Source organism: Somniosus microcephalus, chromosome 26 (assembly GCF_052327205.1).
Source record: "Somniosus microcephalus isolate GS21.2 chromosome 26, FLI_Smic_1.0, whole genome shotgun sequence".
In the NCBI taxonomy this organism is placed as follows: domain Eukaryota; kingdom Metazoa; phylum Chordata; class Chondrichthyes; order Squaliformes; family Somniosidae; genus Somniosus; species Somniosus microcephalus.
The window spans coordinates 55,733,568-55,754,267 of record NC_141012.1 but is presented as its reverse complement, the minus strand read 5'-3'; the positions used below and the strand labels follow the sequence as shown (position 1 = coordinate 55,754,267).

Genomic DNA, 20,700 nt, shown 5'->3' with positions numbered 1-20,700 from the left:
GGGGGACATGATTGAGGTGTACAAAATTGTGAGGGGCATAGATAGGATGGATGCTGAGGAGCTTTTCCCCTTAGTAGAGGGGTCAATAACTAGGGGGCATAGATTCAAGGTAAAGGGTGGGAGGTTTAGAGGGGATTTGAGAAAGAACTTTTTCACCCAGAGGGTGGTTGGAGTCTGGAACTCACTGCCTGAAAGGGTTGTGGAGGCAGAAACCCTCACAACATTTAAGAAGCATTTGGATGAGCATTTGAAATGCCATAGCATACAAGGCTACGGGCCAAATGCTGGAATATGGGATTAGATTAGACAGGGCTTGATGGCCGGCATGGACACGATGGGCCGAAGGGCCTCTATCCGTGCTGTATTACTCTATGACTCTCTGCCTCCTGCCACTAAGCCAATTTTGGATCCAATGTGCCAAATTGCCCTGGATCCCATGGGCTCTTACCTTCTTGACCAGTCTCCCATGTGGGACTTTGTCAAAAGCCTTACTGAAGTCCATGTAGACCACATCAACTGCACTACCCTCACCAAACACACCTAGTCACCCCCTCGAAAAATTCAGTCAAATTGGTGAGACATGATCTCCCCCTGACAAAGCCATGCTGACTATCCTTGATTTAATCCTTGCCTCTCCAAGTGGAGACTAATTCTGTCCCTCAGAATTTTTTCCAATAATTTCCCTACCACTGATGTTAGGCTCACTGGCCTGTAACTCCCTGGTTTATCCCTACTACCCTTCTTGAATAATGGTACTATGTTAGCTGTTCTCCAGTCCTCTGGCACCTCCCCTGTGGCCAGAGAGGTTCTGAAAATTTGTGTCAGAGCCCCTGCAATCTCCTCCTTTGCCTCACACAGCAGCCTGGGATACATCTCGTCCGGGCCTGGGGATTTATCCACTTTGAAGCCCGTTAAAACCGCTAGTACCTCCTCCCTCTCAATACTGATTTGTTCAAGTATATCATAATCCCCCTGCCTGATTTCTATGCCTACATCGTCCTTCTCCATAGTGAACACAGATGCAAAATATTCATTTAAAAGCTCACCTACATCTTCCGGCTCTACACACAGATTGCCACTTTGGTCCCTAATGGGCCCTACTCTTTCCCTGGTTATCCACTTGCCCTTAATATACTTATAAAACACCTTGGGATTTTGCTTTATTTTGCCCGCCAGTGATTTTTCATGGCCCCTCTTCGCTCTCCTAATTTCTTTTTAAGGTGCCTCCCTGCACTTTCTATACTCCTCTAGGGCTTCCACTGTTTTTAGTCCTTTGTATCTGCCAAATGCCTCCCTTTTTTTCCTAATCCATTCTTGTATATCCCTTGAGATCCAGGGTTCCCTGGGCTTGTTTGTCCCACCCTTGACCTTTACAGGAACATGTTGGCGCTGTACTCTCTCTATTTCCTTTCTGAAAGACTCCCACAGATCTGATGTGGATTTTCCTACAAGTAGCTGATCCCAGTCCACATTGGCCAGATCCTGCCTTATCATATTAAAATCGGCCTTCCCCCAATTTAGAACCTTTATTCCGGTCCATCTTTGTCCTTTTCCATGACTACCTTAAATCTCACCAAATTATGGTCACTATCACCAAAATGCTCTCCTACTGACACTTCTACCACTTCGACTACATTCTCTAGAATTAGGTCCAGTACCGCCCCCTCTCTTGTAGGACTTTCTACATGCTGGCTCAAAAAGCTCTCCTGGATGCACTTTAAGTATTCTGAACTCTCTAAGCCTTTCACACTCTGACTATCCCAGTTAATATTGGGGAAGTTGAAATCCCCTACTATTACTACCCTATTATTTCTACACTTCACTGAGATTTGCCTACATATCTGTTCTTCTATCTCCCCCTGACTGTTTGGGGGCCTATCATACACTCCCAGCAACGTGCTTGCCCCCTTTTTGTTTTTAGGTTCTAAGTGTTTCTTTGTCTCTCTTTCTGTCACTCTCTATTTCTCTGTCTCTCTTCCTCTCTCTCCGCCCCTCTCTCTGTGTTTATCTCTGACTGCATTTGGAGTCTCGCTTTCTATCTCTGTCTCTCTCCCTCTTTGTGTGCGTCTCTCGCTCTGTCTCTGTCTCTCTCACTCTGTCTCTGTCTCTCTCGCTCTGTCTCTGTCTCTCTCACTCTGTCTCTTTCACTCTGTCTCTGTCTCTCTGTCTCGGTCTCTCTCACTTTTTCTGTCTCTCTCACTCTGTCTCTGTCTCTCTCACTCTGTCTCTCTCGCTCTGTCTCTCTCGCTCTGTCTCTGTCTCTCTCGCTCTGTCTCTGTCTCTCGCTCTGTCTCTCTTGCTCTCTCTGTGTGTCTCTCTGTCTCTCTCTGTTTCTGTCTCTCTCACTCTGTCTCTCTCACTTTTTGTGTCTGTGTGTGTGTCTCTCTCTTTCATTCTCTCTCTCTCTATATCTCTGTGTTTCTCTCGTGCTATTTCTATTTCTCTCCCACTCTGTCTCTCTCTCTCACACTGTCTCTCTCTCTGTCTGTCTGTCTCTCTCGCTCTGTCTCTCTCACCCTGTCTCTCTCTCTGTCACTCTTTCTGTCTCACCCTCTCTTGCGCTCTCTCTCCCTGATTGGGATTGCAGTCTCTCTCCCTCTCTCTCTCTGCCTCTCTCTCTACCTCTCTGTCGCTCTCTGTCGCTCTTTCTGGCATTCTCTGTCTCTCTGGCATTCTCTGTCTCTCTGTCGCTCTCTGTCTGTTTCTGTCTGTCTCTCTGTCTCTCTCTGTCACTCTTTCTGGCATTCTCTGTCTCCCTCTGTCTCTCTCTGTCTCTGTGTCTCTCTCTGTCTCCTTCTCTGACTTTCTCTCTGTCTCCCTCTGTCTCTCTCCCTCTGTCTCTCTCCCTCTGTCTCTCTCCCTCTGTCTCTCTCCCTCTGTCTCTCTCCCTCTGTCTCTCTCTCTCCGTCTCCCTCTGTCTCTCTCTCTCTCTCGGTCACTCTTTGTCATTATCTGTCTCTTCCTGTCTTTTCCTCTGTCTCTCCCGCTGTCTCTCTCTCTCTGTCTGTCTCTCTCTCTCTTTCTGTCTCTTTCATTCTCTGTCTCTCTCTCTGCCACTCTCTGTCTCTCTCCCTCTCTCTTGCTCTGTCTCTGTCTCTGTCTCTCTCTCGCTCTCTCTCTATCTCTCTCTCTTTCTCTTTGTCTCTGTCTCTCCCCCTCTCTCTTGCTCTGTCTCTCTCTTGCTCTGTTTCTCTCTCTCTGTCTCTCTTTCTCTGTCTCTCTGTCTCTCCTTCTGTCTCTCTCTGTCTGTCTCTCTGGGTCTCTTGGTGTCTCTATCTCTCATAAGAAGTAGGAGCAGGAGTCGGCCATACGGCCCCTCGGGCCTGCTCCACCATTCAATAGGATCATGGCTGATCCGAACCTAGACTCACGTCCACTTCCCTGCCCGCTCCCCGTAACCCTTAATTCCCTTATCAGCTAGGAAACTGTCTATCTCTGTTTTAAATGTATTTAATGTCGCAGTTTCCACAGCTATCTGAGGTAGCACATTCCATAGGTTTGCTACCCTCTGAGTGAAGAAGTTTCTCCTCATCTCAGTTTTGAAAGGGCAGCCCCTTATTCTAAGATTATGCCCCCTAGTTCTAGTCTCACCCATCAGTGGAAACATCCTCACCGCATCCACCCGATCAAGCCCCCTCACAATCTTATATGTTTCGATAAGATCGCCTCTCATTCTTCTGAATTCCAATGAGTAGAGGCCCAACCTACTCAACCTTTCCTCATACGTCAACCCCCTCATCTCCGGAATCAACCGAGTGAACCTTCTCTGAACTGCCTCGAGAGCAAGTATATCTTTTCTCAAATATGGAAACCAAAACTGTACGCAGTATTCCAGGTGTGGCCTCACCAGTACCCTGTATAACTGCAGCAAGACTTCCCTGCTTTTATACTCCATCCCCCTTGCAATAAAAGCCAAGATTCCATTGGCCTTCCTGATCACCTGCTGCACCTGCATACTAACCTTCTGTGTTTCATGCACCAGGACCCCCAGATCCCTTTGTACTGTAGCACTTTGCAGTTTCTTTCCATTTAGATAATAACTTGCTCTTTGATTTTTTCTGCCAAAGTGCATAACCTCACACTTTCCAACATTATATTCCATCTGCCAAATTTCTGCCCACTCACTTAGCCTGTCTATGTCCTTTTGCAGGTGTTTTATGTCCTCCTCACTCACTGCTTTCCCTCCCATCTTTGTATCGTCGGCAAACTTGGATACGTTGCACTTGGTCCCCTCCTCCAAATCGTTAATATAGATTGTAAAGAGTTGGGGTCCCAGCACTGACCCCTGCGGAACACCACTAGTTACTGATTGCCAACCCGAGAATGAACCATTTATCCCAACACTCTGTTTTCTGTTAGATAGCCAATCTTCCACCCATGCCAGTATATTACCCCCAATCCCGTGATTTTTTTATCTTTTGCAGTAATCTTTTGTGTGGCACCTTGTCAAATGCCTTTTGGAAGTCCAAATACACCACATCCACTGGTTTCCCTTTATCCACCCTGTTTGTTACGTCCTCAAAGAATTTGAGCAAATTTGTCAAACATGATTTCCCCTTCATAAAACCATGCTGACTCTGTCCGATTAAATTATGCTTATCCAAATGTCCTGTTACTGCTTCCTTAATAATGGACTCCAACATTTTACCAACCACAGATGTTAGGCTAACTGGTCTATAGTTTCCAGCCTTTTGTCTACCTCCCTTTTTAAATAAGGGCGTTACATTAGCAGTTTTCCAATCTGCTGGGACCTTTCCCGAATCCAGGGAGTTTTGGAAAATCAACACCAATACATCTGCAATCCCGACCGCTACTTCTCTCAAGACCCTAGGATGTAAGCCATCAGGTCCAGGGGACTTATCTGCCTTAAGTCCCATTATCTTACCGAGTACCATCTCCTTAGTGATTTTAATCGTGTTTAGCTCCTCCCCCCCTATAGCCCCGTTTGTCCAGTGTTGGGATATTTTTTGTGTCCTCTACTGTAAAGACTGATACAAAATATTTGTTAAGCGTATTTGCCATCTCCATGTTCCCCACTACTAATTTCCCGGTCTCGTCCTCTGAGGGACCAACATTCACTTTAGCCACCCTTTTTCTTTTTATATAACTGTAGAAACTCTTGCTATCTGTTTTTATATCTTTTGCTAGTTTACTTTCATAATCTATCTTCCCTTTCTTAATTAATCTTTTCGTAATTCTTTGCTAGCTTTTAAATGCTTCCCAATCTTCTATCCTCTCACTAGATTTGGCTACTTTATATGCCCTTGTTTTCAGTCGGATACTATCCTTTATTATTTTACTTAGCCACGGATGGCTGTCTTTTCTTTTAGAGTCATAGGCCTAGAAATTGGGGCCTAGAAATTGGGTTTTGGCTTAGCCAGGGCTTTAGCGCCGGAAATTAGTGCCGGCGCTAAGTCCCCTGCGCGCGCCAAAAATTCAGTGGCGCCGCGCCCAAACGGCTGCCGGCGCTACTGAAGGGTCTTAGCGCCTGGAAAAGGGCGCTAACTGCCATTTCGCGCCGCAATTCCGGCGCTGCGGCACCCGATGCGGTGCGGCAGGCTGGGGAAGTGCAGGCCTCCTCCTTCCGTTAAGGAGGAGCTGCCTGCACCCGGCCGCGGCCCGCGCAAATCTGCTTAAAAATGAGCCCGGCACCTCGGACAAGTGCCGGGCTTGCATCTGTTCCGGGGGGGGGGGGAGAGAAGTCCGGGGAGGGAGCTGCAGGCAGGCGGCCGGCGGGAAAGCGGCCGGCCGCCGCGGGGTCTTTAATGCGCCGGCGCTAACTGCAGTAAGGCACCTCTGACAAAACGCTGGTTGCGGCTGCCACGGGCGAGGCGGCCGCAACTCAATTTCGGAGTTCGGGCGGGTTACCACGGCAACCGGGACGCTGCGCACACCGATGACGTCATCGGTGCCGGCGCAGCGCTACCGGAGCAATGCCGATTTAGGGCCCCAGGGAATTTCACTACTGGCCATAACTCCGGCGCAAGGCCCTCTAGCACCTCAAATGAGGCGCTAAGGCTACTGAATTTTCAGCCGATAGAGTCATAGAGTAATACAGCACGGATAGAGGCCCTTCGGCCCATCGTTTCCGCTCCGGCCATCAAGCCCTGTCTAATCTAATCCCATATTCCAGCATTTGGCCCGTAGCCTTGTATGCTATGGCATTTCAAGTGCTCATCCAAATGCTTCTTAAATGTTGTGAGGGTTTCTGCCTCCACAACCCTTTCAGGCAGTGAGTTCCAGACTCCAACCACCCTCTGGGTGAAAAAGTTCTTTCTCAAATCCCCTCTAAACCTCCCGCCCTTTACCTTGAATCTATGCCCCCTAGTTATTGACCCCTCTACTAAGGGAAAAAGCTCCTCAGCATCCATCCTATCTATGCCCCTCATAATTTTGTACACCTCAACCATGTCCCCCCTCAGCCTCCTCTGCTCCAAGGAAAACAAACCCAATCTGCCCAGTCTCTCTTCATAGCTGAAGCGCTCCAGGCCTGGTAACATCCTGGTGAACCTCCTCTGCACCCTCTCTAACGCGATCACATCCTTCCTGTAGTGTGGCAACCAGAACTGCACACAGTATTCCAGCTGTGGCCTAACCAGTGTTTTATACAGCTCCATCATAACCTCCTTGCTCTTATATTCAATGCCTCGGCTAATGAAGGCAAGTATCCCATATGCCTTTTTTACCACCTTATCCACCTGTTCCGCCGCCTTCAGGGATCTGTGTACTTGCACACCCAGATCCCTCTGACCCTCCATCTTGCCTAGGGTCTTTCCATTCATTGTGTATTCCCTTGCCTTGTTAGTCCCCCCAAAGTGCATCACCTCGCACTTTTCCGGGTTAAATTCCATTTGCCACTGTTCCGCCCATCTGACCAACCCATCTATATCGTCCTGCAGACTGAGGCTACCCTCCTCGCTATTTACCACCCTACCAATTTTTGTATCATCCGCGAACTTACTGATCATACCCTTTACATTCATATCCAAGTCATTAATGTAGACCACAAACAGCAAGGGACCCAGCACCGATCCCTGTTGTACCCCACTGGCCACAGGCTTCCAGTCACAAAAACAACCTTCGACCATCACCCTCTGCCTTCTGCCACTAAGCCAGTTTTGTATCCAATGTGCCAAGGCACCCTGGATTCCATGGGCTCTTACCTTCTTGACCAGTCTCCTGTGCGGGACTTTATCGAAGGCCTTACGCCCCTTTTTCCTCAGTGGAATATATTTTTCTTGAAAGTTGTGAAATATCTCCTTGAATGTACACCACTGCTCCTGTACCATCTTACACCTTAATCTATTTTCCCAGTCCACTTTAGTCAACTCTGCTCTCATACCTTCATAGTCTCCTTAGTACGTTGGTTTGAGATCCAACTCCCTCACCCTCCAACTGAATTTAGAATTCAACCATGTTATGGTCACTCATTCCAAGGGGATCCTTTACTAGGACATTTTTTATTAATCCTGTCTCATTATACAGGACCAGATCTAAGATTGCCTGCCCCCTGGTTGGTTCAGTAACATACTGCTCAAGGAACCCATCCCTAATGCACTCTATGAACTCTTCCTCAAGGCTGCCCTGCCCAATTTGATTTGTCCAGTCAATATGAAAGTTAAAATCTCCCATGATTATAGTTGTTCCCTTATTACAAGCCCCAACTATTTCCTGATTTATATTCTGAGTTGCAACTGTTAGGAGGCCTATAGATTACGCCCACTAGTGACTTTTCCCCTTATTATTCCTTATCTCCACTCAAACTGTTTCACTATCCTGATCCTTTGACCCAATATCATTTCTCACTATTGCAGTGATTCCATCCTTTATTAACATAGCCACCCTACCTCCCTTTCCTTCCTGTCTGTCCTTCCTAACAGTCAAATACCCCTGGATGTTCTCTTGCTCTATCTATCTCTATCTCTCTCTGTCTTGCTCTGTCGTGTTCACTCACTCTCTCATTCACTCTCTCTGTCATTCCCTATAAGTCTCTCTCTCTATCTTACTACCTCGGATTGCAGTCTCTCTCTGTTTCTCTCTGTCTCTCGCTGTCTTGCTCACTCTCTCTCACTCTCTGTTTCTCTCTCTCCCTCTCTTGCTGTCACTCTCTATCACTCTCTCTCTCACTCTCACTGACTGGGTTTGCAGTCTCTCTCTCTCTCCCCATCTCACTCCCTCTCCTTCACTCTCTCACTCACTCTCTCACTCTCTCTCTCACTCCGTCTCTCTCTCTCACTTTCTCTCGCTCGCTCTCTCTTTCTCTCTCTCTCACTGATGAGGTTGACAGTGTCATGCAAGGACAGTTGCTGGTGTTGAGGATGTGAATTTCATTGACTTGCAGGAAGTGATCCCGAAGTCAGTTTCACCGATCAGGAAATTCTCACCGTTTCTGAGCAGCTCTACTCACTGGACGCCAACAAAGCATCACAGAATGAGGTTCGTCTGAACCTGCAACACACCATTCCTGACTCCCAGACTGGGGCCAAGGTTGATTATGCCCAACAGAGGTAGGTGTGGTCCATGAAACTCTGTTGTCCGTATCTTAACTCGTATCAAGTCCCGTTCACCCATCACCCCTGTGCTCACTGACCTACACTGGCTCCCGGTCCGGCAACGCCTCAAATTTAAAATCTCATTCTCGAGATCAAATCCCTCCATGGGTGTAACCTTTTCCAGTCCTACAACCTTCCGAGATTACTCCAATTCTGGCCTTTTGAGCATCCCTGACTTTAATCGCTCCACCATTGGCAGCCCTGCCATCAGGTGCCTGGGCCCCGAGCTCTGGAACTCAATCGTTCAGGCTCTCCACCTTTCCACCTCCCCTTCCTCCATAAAGACATTCTGTAAAACCTTCCTCTGACCCAGCTGTTGCTCCCCTGCCCTAATATCTTCTTTTTATTCATGTCAACTTTTGTCTGATAACGCTCCTGTGAAGTGGCTTGGGATGTTAAGGGTGCTATTAAAGTGTAAGATGTTGTTGTCATCATAAAGTAATCCCCATCCCCGTTATAAGGCTTATTATAGTAATGACTCTTTTCAAGCAGTGACACGAGTAGTGAATATCTAAACACTGCTGATTCAAGCAGAGGTAAAAGTGGATACATGCCTGCTAATTAATGATGGAGACACTTCACTTCTGTCTAATTCTTTCTATCTCTCTGTCCATGTCGGCACTGTGAAGACCGCTTGAACTCTGTATTGGATTTGTGGAGATTGAGCTCAGTATTGGGTTTATATAGATTGAGCTCAGTGTTGGGTTTGTGGAGATTGAGCTCAGTGTTGGGTTTGTGGAGATTGAGCTCAGTGTTGGGTTTGTGGAGATTGAGCTCAGTGTTGGGTTTGTGGAGATTGAGCTCAGTGTTGGGTTTGTGGAGATTGAGCTCAGTGTTGGGTTTGTGGAGATTGAGCTCAGTGTTGGGTTTGTGGAGATTGAGCTCAGTGTTGGGTTTGTGGAGATTGAGCTCAGTGTTGGGTTTGTGGAGATTGAGCTCAGCGTTGGGTTTGTGGAGACTGAGCTCAGTGTTGGGTTTGTGGAGATTAAGCTCAGTGTTGGGTTTGTGGAGATTGAGCTCAGTGTTGGGTTTGTGGAGATTGAGCTCAGTGTTGGGTTTGTGGAGACTGAGCTCAGTGTTGGGTTTCTGGAGATTGAGGTTGATGTAAGAAAAAGGAGTCTTACCATCAAGTAACTCTAAAGTAAGCTTTAAGTAACTTATAAACACACTATATACACAAGAGAGGTCTTTACCATGCCTCTGGTAGAAGCCTCTTACAATACTGAACAGACCAGTATTTATACCAGTCCAACAGGAAGTGACATATGACAGGAAGTGAGGTATGTACACAGTTCATAGTTCACAGTTCACAGGAAGTGATGACATAACTTCCCGGAAGTTATTATTATTATCACATTCTTCCCTCCTGCAGGATTAGGAGGCAGTGGTCTACCTTTTGGTCCGCAGCCGCCGAACAAGGAAGAGTCGCACCCGTTTGGATTCCCGTCGTAGAGGGTCGCTGGTCCGCTTACATGCGGTTGGCCATTGGTCAGAGTCTGTGTGGCCTGGATTGCCCTGTGAAGGGTCGGGGAGATCATGGCTTCGAGTATGAGCCCCAATAGGTTCAAAGTCGGACTGCCTCTGTTCAGGGTGAGGTGCAGAGCTGGTCTGTGGTGGATCAGTACTTTCATGCGCGGTACTGGGAGGGTCGCAACCTTGAGTACGGGGTTCTACCGGCACCAAGCTAGTTGGTGTCCGATCAGGATCCTGGAGAGGGGTACCCGATAGGTCCCAAGAGTTTCCTGGTGAAATGCCATCACCCGATGTCCCACTAGGTCCTGGTGGGCAGGGAGCCAGATCCCGTACTGATACGGTAGGTTCTCGGCCGTCGGAATATCGTATGTTTGCATAGGTGGGGTTGGCATCGGTTAGTTCGACCTCGTCTACGAGAGGGTCATTTTTAGACGTCCGAACGTATCTTCGGAGTAATACAGGTCCAGGAGTAGTTAGCCATGATGGGAGTGATGTCCCATGAGATGAGCGATGCTGGAATCCAAAGAACCGCTCATGAGGTGTAGTATTTGTGGCTGTAGAAAGCAGGGACCGTATAGAGTGCAATGCATCCGGAAGCACTGTTTCCCATTGCTGGTCTGGTAGGCCCCGAGATCTTAAAGCGAGACGTACGGAATTCCAGATGATACCATTATACCTCTCTACCTGCCCATTTCCGATGGGATGGTATGGTGTTGTTTTGCTTGTAGCAATTCCCCGTTCTGAGAGGTAGTCCTTGAGTTCCCTTGACATAAAGGATGGACCCCGATCTAAGTGAATATAAGCCGGCATGCCACAGAGAGAAAATACCTGCTCAAGGCAGCAGATTACTGTGGACGCCAGCATATTGGAGCAGGGGAAGGCAAACGGAAAACGTGAATATTCGTCGATCATGGTGAGCAAATATGTGTTCCGAGTTGAAGAGGGCACTGGGCCCTTAAAATCGATGCTAAGTCATTGCATCGGTTGGGTTGCATGTATGAGTATACCATCTGAGGGGCGGAAGAACTGAGGTTTTAATTCCGCACAAAGCCGGCATTCTGAGCATATTTTCTTTCCATCTCCAGTGGAAAAAGGGAGATTCCGTGATCGTACGAAATGTAGCATGCGCGTAACGCCAGGATGACACAATCCATTGTGGACATCCATGAGAGTAGAGGATGACATAGTGGAGCAGAATGCCCGTGTGAGGGTGTCCGGGGCCACATTCTCCTTGCCAGGCCGATAAAGAATGGTATAACCAAAAGAGGCCAGTTCCATCCTCCAAAGTTGTATTTTATTATTCTTAATTTTGGTTCGTTTTCGATTATCGAGCATGAAGGCGACTGATCGTTGGTCCGTGATCAATGTAAAGTGCTGGCGAGCTAGAAAATGGTTCCACTTCCGTACTGCCTCTATGATGGCTGTGGCTTCTTTCTCAACCGGAGGATAATGTAGCTCGGCACCTTGTAAGGTCCTGGACATAAATGCTACAGGACGACCTTCCTGATTCAGAGTAGCCGAGATTGCCACCTCCGAGGCATCACATTCAACCACGAAAGGGAGATTCTCATCGATGGAGTGAAGAGCCGCTTTCTCCAACTGTTTTTTGAGAAGGTTAAAGGCTGCAACAGCCGCTGTTCCCAGTGGAAATGATCTAGCATGCAGCAAGGGTTGGATCTTGTCCGAAAAATGAGGAATCCATTTAGCGTAGTATGCAAACAGACCGAGAGCCCGACGTAAAGAAGCCGGATTCTTAGGTGACGGGAGCTCTTGGAGCGGGCGAAGTCTTTCTGGGTCTGGCTTAATGATACCATTGCCTACGCAGTAGCCAAGGATGTTGATGGTCGGTTGCGACTCAACAGATTTGGATTCATTCAGGGTCAAATTACGGCGCTGGAGGGCATCCCGAAATTTTTGGAGGTTGGCGTCGTGTTCCTGTTGATCGTGACCTGCAATGGTAATGTTATCAAGATAGGGAAAAGTGTCCCTTAGGTTTTCCTGCTTAACCAGGCCATCCATTGCCCGTTGGAAGACAGCCACTCCATTAGTAACCCCGAATGGGAGGCGACAAAATTGGTACAGCCCTCCATTAGCCTCAAAGGCCATGTACTGCTTATCTGAGACCTTCAAGGGTACCTGATGATAGGCACTTTTTAAATCGTAAGTTGAGAACACTTTGTATTCGGCCAGTTTATTAACCATATCATCAATGCGAGGCAATGGGTAGGCGTCCAAGTCGGTATATTGATTGATGGTTTGCGAATAATCGATGCATAGTCGCTGTTTGTGAGGTTTTAGAGGGTTCTTGACAATGACGACTTGAGCCCGCCAGGGCGACGAACATGGTTCGATGATATCCTCTGCTAGAAGTCGAGAGATTTCAGCCGCAATAAAAGATTGGTCTTCCTGATTAAAGCGCCGCGATTTCGTTATTATTGGTTTGCATAGAGGCGGAATACTGGCAAATAATGAGGGTTCATCAAGTGAAGCTGCTGACAATGCACAAAACAGTAATTTAGACGGTATATTAGAAATAGTAAGTCCGGGTTTGGATCCACCAAACTCAATGGTGAGTTTCTTATGTTGTTTTTGGAAGTCCAGCCCTAAGAGGAGATCACTACATAAGTCCTTGAGCACCGAAAGTCGGGTGGAGGGATACATACGACCATGAAGTGTCATAACAACACAAAAGCCGGAGATTCTGGTATTAAGTGATGACTGAGCCATCGCAATTGCCTGGTCCGATGGGAAGACATGTAGTTTCAATTTTGCAACAATCTGTTCCTTAATGAAACTATCAGTACTTCCTGAGTCAATTAAGGCATCTAAGGTATGCCCTTTAATTGAAATTTTTGTGGCTGCATGAGACAGGTTCTGTGGGCAAGCAGCTGTAATTGGTGTCGTTGCACAGAGAGTGGCTAAAACGCTCGGTGTGCTTCTTCGGGAGAGAGCTCGAGAGGAAGCTTGATAGGTCCTAGCTGGAGCATCTTGATAGGCCCTAATTGGGGCAGTTCGGTAGGCCTTAGCTGGATTGGCCCTCGTAGAGGCCCTTGATAGGCAAACTTTAGCAAAGTGTCTTTTTTTTGCAATAACTGCAGATTGCATTGCGAGCAGGGCAGGTTTTCTTAGGGTGAAAAGCATCTCCACAAAAGAAGCATTTCTTCCTAGATTGCCAAGAGGCTGCTAAAGTGGGGTCATCCTCCTCTTCTTCATCAGAATTATCAGAATTAGATTCCCCCATGATAGGGTTCACCTGAGACCGCTTGAATTGTCTGGTTGCAGCTACAGCAGCAGATCGAGATCTGGGCAGCTGAGAGGTCTGCATTTCTCTTTGCCAAATCCAGAGAACAAGCTAGGTCAAAAGCTTTTTGTAGCTCAAGTGTTTTACTTTCTAGTAGACGCTGGCGTATAAATGGAGAGGCAATCCCGCAGATGAAAGCATCACGAATCATTTCTTCGCGGTACAGCTCAGCTGAGGCTGCCTGAAAGTTACAATCTATGCTGAGCCTGCGAAGTTCTTGATTCCCTGGCCCTTGTTGGGCTGTGGCCAGTAGATGTCTAGCATAGACCTCATTTGGGGTCTTGGCATACAGTTTCTTAAGTGCCTGAATCACCTCGTCGTAATTATCCCATTCATCAACATATTCGAACACTTTTGGGGTCACATAGTTGATAAGTATCCTCAATCTAGCAGGAGCATCCACTTTACATTCATCCAGAAAACTCTCAAAAGTACGGTACCAATGCTTCCATACCCTGCCAGCTGCTGGTGTATTCGGGTCCAAGTCCAGACGAATAGGTCTAAGGATTCTCTCCATGATGGGTGGTTCCCTGGATCCTTAACTCCGAGTTTGTCCGAAGGTCTAGTATTTGTGAGTGTAAATACTAAGTTACTTAAATTGATGTAAGAAAAAGGAGTCTTACCATCAAGTAACTCTAAAGTAAGCTTTAAGTAACTTATAAACACACTATATACACAAGAGAGGTCTTTACCATGCCTCTGGTAGAAGCCTCTTACAATACTGAACAGACCAGTATTTATACCAGTCCAACAGGAAGTGACATATGGCAGGAAGTGAGGTATGTACACAGTTCATAGTTCATAGTTCACAGTTCACAGGAAGTGATGACATAACTTCCCGGAAGTTATTCTTATTATCACAGAGGTCAGTGTTGGTTTTCTGGAGATTGAGCTTAGTGTTGGGTTTCTGGAAATTGAGCTCAGTGTTGGGTTTCTGGAGATTGAGCACAGTGTTGGGTTTCTGGAGATTGAGCTCAGTGTTGGGTTTGTGGAGATTGAGCTCAGTGTTGGGTTTCTGGAGATTGAGCTCAGTGTTGGGTTTGTGGAGATTGAGCTCAGTGTTGGGTTTCTGGAGATTGAGCACAGTGTTGGGTTTCTGGAGATTGAGCTCAGTGTTGGGTTTCTGGAGGTTGAGGTCAGTGTTGGGTTTGTGGAGATTGAGCTCAGTGTTGGGTTTGTGGAGATTGAGCTCAGTGTTGGGTTTGTGGAGATTGAGCTCAGTGTTGGGTTTGTGGAGATTGAGCTCAGTGTTGGGTTTGTGGAGATTGAGCTCAGTGTTGGGTTTCTGGAGATTGAGCTCAGTGTTGGGTTTGTGGAGATTGAGCTCAGTGTTGGGTTTGTAGAGGTTCAGCTCAGTTTTGGGTTTGTGGAGATTGAGGTCAGTGTTGGGTTTGTGGAGATTGAGCTCAGTGTTAGGTTTGTGGAGATTGAGGTCAGTGTTGGGTTTGTGGAGATTGAGGTCAGTGTTGGGTTTGTGGAGATTGAGCTCAGTGTTGGGTTTGTGGAGATTGAGCTCAGTGTTGGGTTTGTGGAGATTGAGTTCAGTGTTGGGTTTGTGGAGATTGAGGTCAGTGTTGGGTTTGTGGAGATTGAGCTCAGTGTTGGGTTTGTGGAGATTGAGCTCAGTGTTGGGTTTGTGGAGATTGAGGTCAGTGTTGGGTTTGTGGAGATTGAGCTCAGTGTTGGGTTTGTGGAGATTTAGCTCAGTGTTGGATTTCTGGACATTGAGGTCAGTGTTGGGTTTGTGGAGATTGAGGTCAGTGTTGGGTTTGTGGAGATTGAGCTCAGTGTTGGGTTTGTGGAGATTGAGCTCAGTGTTGGGTTTGTGGAGATTGAGTTCAGTGTTGGGTTTGTGGAGATTGAGCTCAGTGTTGGGTTTGTGGAGATTGAGCTCAGTGTTGGGTTTGTGGAGATTGATCTGTGTTGGGTTTGTGGAGATTGAGCTCAGTGTTAGGTTTGTGGATATTGAGCTCAGTGTTGGGTTTCTGGAGATTGAGGTCAGTGTTGGGTTTCTGGAGATTGAGCTCAGTGTTGGCTTTGTGGAGATTGAGCTCAGTGTTGGGTTTGTGGAGATTGAGCTCAGTGTTGGGTTTGTGGAGATTGAGCTCAGTGTTGGGTTTCTGGAGATTGAGGTCAGTGTTGGGTTTGTGGAGATTATGGTCAGTGTTGGGTTTGTGGAGATTGAGCTCAGTGTTGGGTTTGTGGAGATTGAGGTCAGTGTTGGGTTTCTGGAGATTGAGCTCAGTGTTGGGTTTGTGGAGATTGAGCTCAGTGTTGGGTTTGTGGAGATTGAGCTCAGTGTTGGGTTTCTGGAGATTGAGCTCAGTGTTGGGGTTGTGGAGATTGAGCTCAGTTTTGGGTTTGTGGAGATTGAGATCAGTGTTGGGTTTGTGGAGATTGATCTCAGTGTTGGGTTTCTGGAGATTGAGCTCAGTGTTGGGTTTGGTGAGATTGAGCTCAGTGTTGGGTTTCTGGAGATTGAGCTCAGTGTTGGGTTTGTGGAGATTGAGCTCAGTGTTGCGTTTCTGGAGATTGAGCTCAGTGTTGGATTTTTAGAGATTGAGCTCAGTGTTGGGTTTGTGGAGACTGAGCTCAGTGTTGGGTTTGTGGAGTTTGAGCTCAGTATTGGGTTTGTGGCTTTTGATTGCGAGTAGTGTTGTGTTTGATCGTGATGCCTGCCATTTTTGATACCCTGCCAACACTCACATGAAGAATACTAGAGGGTGAGCGACACCCATGTACCTGAATCTGAGACAAAAACAGAATATCTATGGGTGGGATAAAGGGGACAAAATTGCAGTGGAAACAAAAAGGTGTGACTGTCACCCAGGATGTGACACTACAAGGCAGTCTTTCCCACACGGGATAATAGACAGGTACTCTAATTGTCAGGATGTAACTAGTGTAGGGGGGCATCCTTTACCTGGTTTATGGTAATTTACCTGGTCAGGCAGCCCTTTTTGCCACTGCACTGTGACCAATTCCAATCAGCGGTTTCGAATCGCTAAACCTTCCTTCCAGTTCTGACTGGAGGAACTTATAATTAATGATATATTAAAACGGACAAATGGCCTGGATGCAAGAAAGTCAAATTTTATTAAAACTAAAGAAACTACACCACATGATCAAAGTAATCACGGTAAAATTGCTTAACAGGGGAAGGCAGATGGCAAAAATGAGAGATAAATGGCTACAATGTTAATCTTACAATCTTAGCAACATTTCCCTTAAATTACCACCCCTTTACTTCTCACTAGATCGTCTTGCTAGTGGGTCAGAAGCCTTGCTCACCTGCAGTCCAAAGAGTAAAAGAGAAGCGACAGAGAGGACTTCCTGGGCTTAATCTTTATACCCTGGGAGTCCCTGCTGTTTTCACGCTGAAAAGGTCCGTGCGCAATTTCGCACCGAAAAGGTCCAAATACACAAGAGAAGGGCTTTTAACTTCCTCCATTCATACATGGAGACATCACGTAGTAGAGTCAATTTCAGTGAATGGATGTGTGTAAACAACCATTCTGCTTGCTGTCCAATGATTGGCTGATTCAAACGGGCTACTCCCCAGTGTAAACAAGCAGCTTGTAGGTTACCGGACCCGCCCAATACCACAGGGTGACTGACAGCTCGGGCTCCATTCAAACTTACTACAGGGCAGCGCTGAGCTTTTCATATGCTAACAGCCTGTCTGTCCTGTTCTGCTGCTTTTCATAATTCTGTTTCCATGAGGTCTGTTCAGCCATTTTTATGCCCTGGGCAATTTAAACAGTCCAAAACTCAAGAGTACATCTTTTAATAAAATGTACAATCTTAAAGTGTGTGATTTTCACAAAGTTCTTTGATTCCAGTGTCCAAGTGCTGCCTAGCTTATGAGCTTTTTAACGCAGCCTTTTGCGGTTCTGAGTATGTTTTAAAACATTATATCCAACCCAGAGACAATTTAAATCACACAAGTCTTCGTCCATGATGTGGATTAATATTTCCCGATCTTCGGGGGCTATGGGGATTTTGTGACCCCTGCACTAGTGGTGTCCCACAAGGATCTGTGTTAGGGCCTCAACTGTTCACCGTATTTATTAACGACTTAGATGATGAACTAGAAAGCCACATATACAAGTTTGCCAATGACACAACAACAACAGCTTGTATTTATATAACGCCTTTAACACAGCCCAAGGTGCTTCGCAGGAGTGTTATAAGACAGAATATTTGACACTGAGCCGCATAAGTAGAAATTAGGGCAAAAGACCAAAAGTTTGGTCAAAGAGGTAGGTTTTAAGGAGTGTCTTAAAGGAGGAGAGAGAGGTAGAGAGGCGGAGAGGTTTAGGGAGGGAATTCCAGATCTTAGAGCCAAGGCAACAGAAGGCACGGCCACCAACGGTTGAGCGATTATAATCAGTGATGCTCAAGAGGGCAGAATTTGAGGAAAGATGGGTGGCATTGTAAACAGTGTAGATGGAAGCATAAAATTACAAAGATATTAATAGGTTAAGCGAATGGGCAAAAATGTGGCAAATGGATTTTAATGTAGGAAATGTGAGGTCACCACTTGGATCTAAAAAGGATAGAAAATAGTACTTTCTAAATAGTGAAAAACTAGAGCCAGTGGAGGTCCAAAGAGACTTGGGGGGTCCAGGTACATAGATTATTAAAATGTTATGGACAAGTACAGAAAATAATCAAGGCTAATGGAATGGCTGGCTTTATATCTTGAGGATCAGAATACAAGGGGGTAGAAGTTATGCTACAGCTGTACAAATCCCTGGTTAGACCACACCTGGAGCACTGTGGGCAGTTCTGGGCACCACACCTTAGGAATTATATATTGGCCTTGGAGGAAGTGCAGCGTAGATTTACCAGAATGGTACCTGGACTCTAAGGATTAAATTACGAGGAGAGATTATACTAGGGTTGTATTACCTGGAATTTAGAAGGATAAGGGGTGATTTGATTGAAATTTTCAAGATCTTAAAGGGAACTAATAGGGTAGATAGAAACTATTTCCGCTGGTTGGGGAGTCTAGGACTGGGGGCATAGTCCAAAAATTAGAGCCAGGCCTTTCAGTAGTGAAGTTAGGAAACACTTCAACACACAAAGGGTGATGGAAGTTTGGAACTCTCTTCTGCAAATGGCAATAGATGCTGGGTCAATTGTTATCATTGAATCTGGGATTGATAGATTTTTGTTAACCAGTACTTTGTATCGGTGTTTACTAAGGAGGTGGATGCTGACAAAATATCGGTAGAAGTGGAAAAGGTAGAAGCAAAGGAAGGGGTGAAAAATTATAGACAGGATGTACTCAAGGCTGGGTATGCTTAGAGTGGACAAGTCGCCTGGTCCAGATAGCTTGCATCCCAGGTTGCTAAGGGAATTGGGGGAGGAGATAGCAGAAGGTCTTGCCATAATTTTCCAATCTTCCCTAGATGCAGGGGAGGTGCCTGAGGATTGGAAAGTGGCAAATGTGACACCATTGTTCAAGAAAGGGTGCAAGGACAATCCTAGTAACTACAGGCTGGTCAGTTTAACATCAGTGGTGGGTAAAGTTTTAGAAACAATAATCAAGGAAAAAATTAACGGGCACTTGGAGAGGTTTAAGCTAATTAATGGGAGTCAACACAGATTTGTAAAAGGCAGATCGTGTTTGACTAATTGAATTGAATTTTTTGATGAAGTAACAGAGAGGATTGATGACGGGAATGCAATGGATGTTGTCTACATGGATTTTCAGAAGGCGTTTGACAAAGTACCACATAGAAGGCTGGTTAACAAAATTGAGGCTCATGGAATAGGTGGGTCAGTGGCAGCTTGGATAAGGAATTGGCTTAAGGACAGAAAACAGTGAGTTGTGGTAAATGGCTGTTTTTCAGACTGGAGGATAGTAGACAGTGGTGTTCCCCAAGGGTCAGTGCTGGAGCCACTGTTTTGTTGATATATATATAAATGACCTGGATATTGTAATACAAAGTAGAATTTCTAAATTTGCTGATGATGCCAAACTTGGGGGTGTGGCAAACAGTGATGATGATACCAATCGACTGCAACAGGACATAGAAAGGCTAGCAGAATGGGCAGACAAGTGGCAGATGGAATTTAATACAGAGAACTGTGAGGTGATGCATTTTGGCAGAAGGAACAGGGAGAGGCAATATACACTTAATGGCACAGTTTTAAAGAGTGTGCAGGGACAGAGGGACCTGGGAGTTAACGTGCATAGGTCCTTGAAGGTGGCAGGACATATTATGACAAAGTATATGGGATCTTGGGCTTCATAAATAGAGGTATTGAGTAAAAAAGTAGAGAAGCACTGTTGCCTCACAGCGCCAGAGACCCGGGTTCGAATCAGGCCTCGTGTGACTGTCTGTGTGGAGTTTGCACATTCTCCCCGTGTTTGCGTGGGTTTCCTCCGGGTGCTCCGGTTTCCTCCCACAGTCCAAAGATGTGCGGGTTAGGTTGATTGGCTATGATAAATTGACACTTAGTGTTAGGGGGATTAAATACGTGGGGTTACGGGGATAGGGTGGGATATGTGTTGGTGTAGGGGTTACGGGGATCGGATGGGATATGTGTCGGTGCAGGCTCGATGGGCCGAAATGGCCTCTATCTGCACTGTGGGGTTTCTGTGATTCTGTGAACGCTGGTTCGGCCACAACTGGAGTATTGTGTCCAGTTCTGGTCACCACATTTTAGGAAGGATGTGAAGGCCCTTGAGAAGGTGCAGAGAGATTTACCAGAATGGTTCCGGGGATGGGGGATCTTAGCTACAAGAACAGGTTGGAGAAGCTGGATTTGTTTTCATTAGAGCAAAGGAGGTTGAGGGGTGATTTGATAGAGGTGTACAAGATTATGACGGGTTTTGATAGGCTAGACGGGGAAAGGCTGTTCCCACTAGTTGATGGTACAAGGACTAGGGGATACTGTTTAAAGGTTTTGGGCAAGAGATACAGGGGGAATGTGAGGAAAAGCTTTTTTACGCAGCGAGAGGTGATGACCTGGAATTCTCTGTCGACGGAAGTGGTGGAAGCGGAGACACTCAATGTTTTCAAGGGGAGACTGGATAGGCACTTGAGGGAAATAAACCTGTAGGGCAGCAGGCATAGAGTGGGGGAATGGGACTGACTGGATTGCTCTACAGCGAGCCGGCATGGGCTCGATGGGCCGAATGGCCTCCTTCTGTGCCGATATGACTCTATTACTCTACTCTATGAAATGTATTAAGGAATGTGTACCAAAGACAGGTATATGGAGTTAGGTCACAGATCAGCCATGATCTCATTGGATGGCGGAACAGGCTTGAGGGGCTAAATAGCCTACTCCTGTTCTTATGTTCCTATCACACCGTGTGTGGAACTATGAGGCAGTCTGTGCCACTAGGGTAAAGGG

General features: G+C 46.5%; 1 protein-coding gene across 2 annotated transcripts in view; it reads left to right on the top strand.

Annotated features, from left to right (window-relative positions):
• endou (endonuclease, polyU-specific) overlaps window positions 1-20,700 on the top strand; it is a 184,735-nt gene that overhangs the window by 16,480 nt on the left and 147,555 nt on the right. For both annotated transcript variants that reach the window (XR_015073737.1, XM_085968212.1), the window contains exon 3: window positions 8,342-8,507. Coding sequence is in view for 1 of the 2 variants with exons in the window: in XM_085968212.1 (XP_085824338.1) it covers window positions 8,342-8,507 (166 nt within the window). In the remaining variant the exon portion in view is untranslated. The remainder of the gene's footprint in view (window positions 1-8,341; window positions 8,508-20,700) is intronic.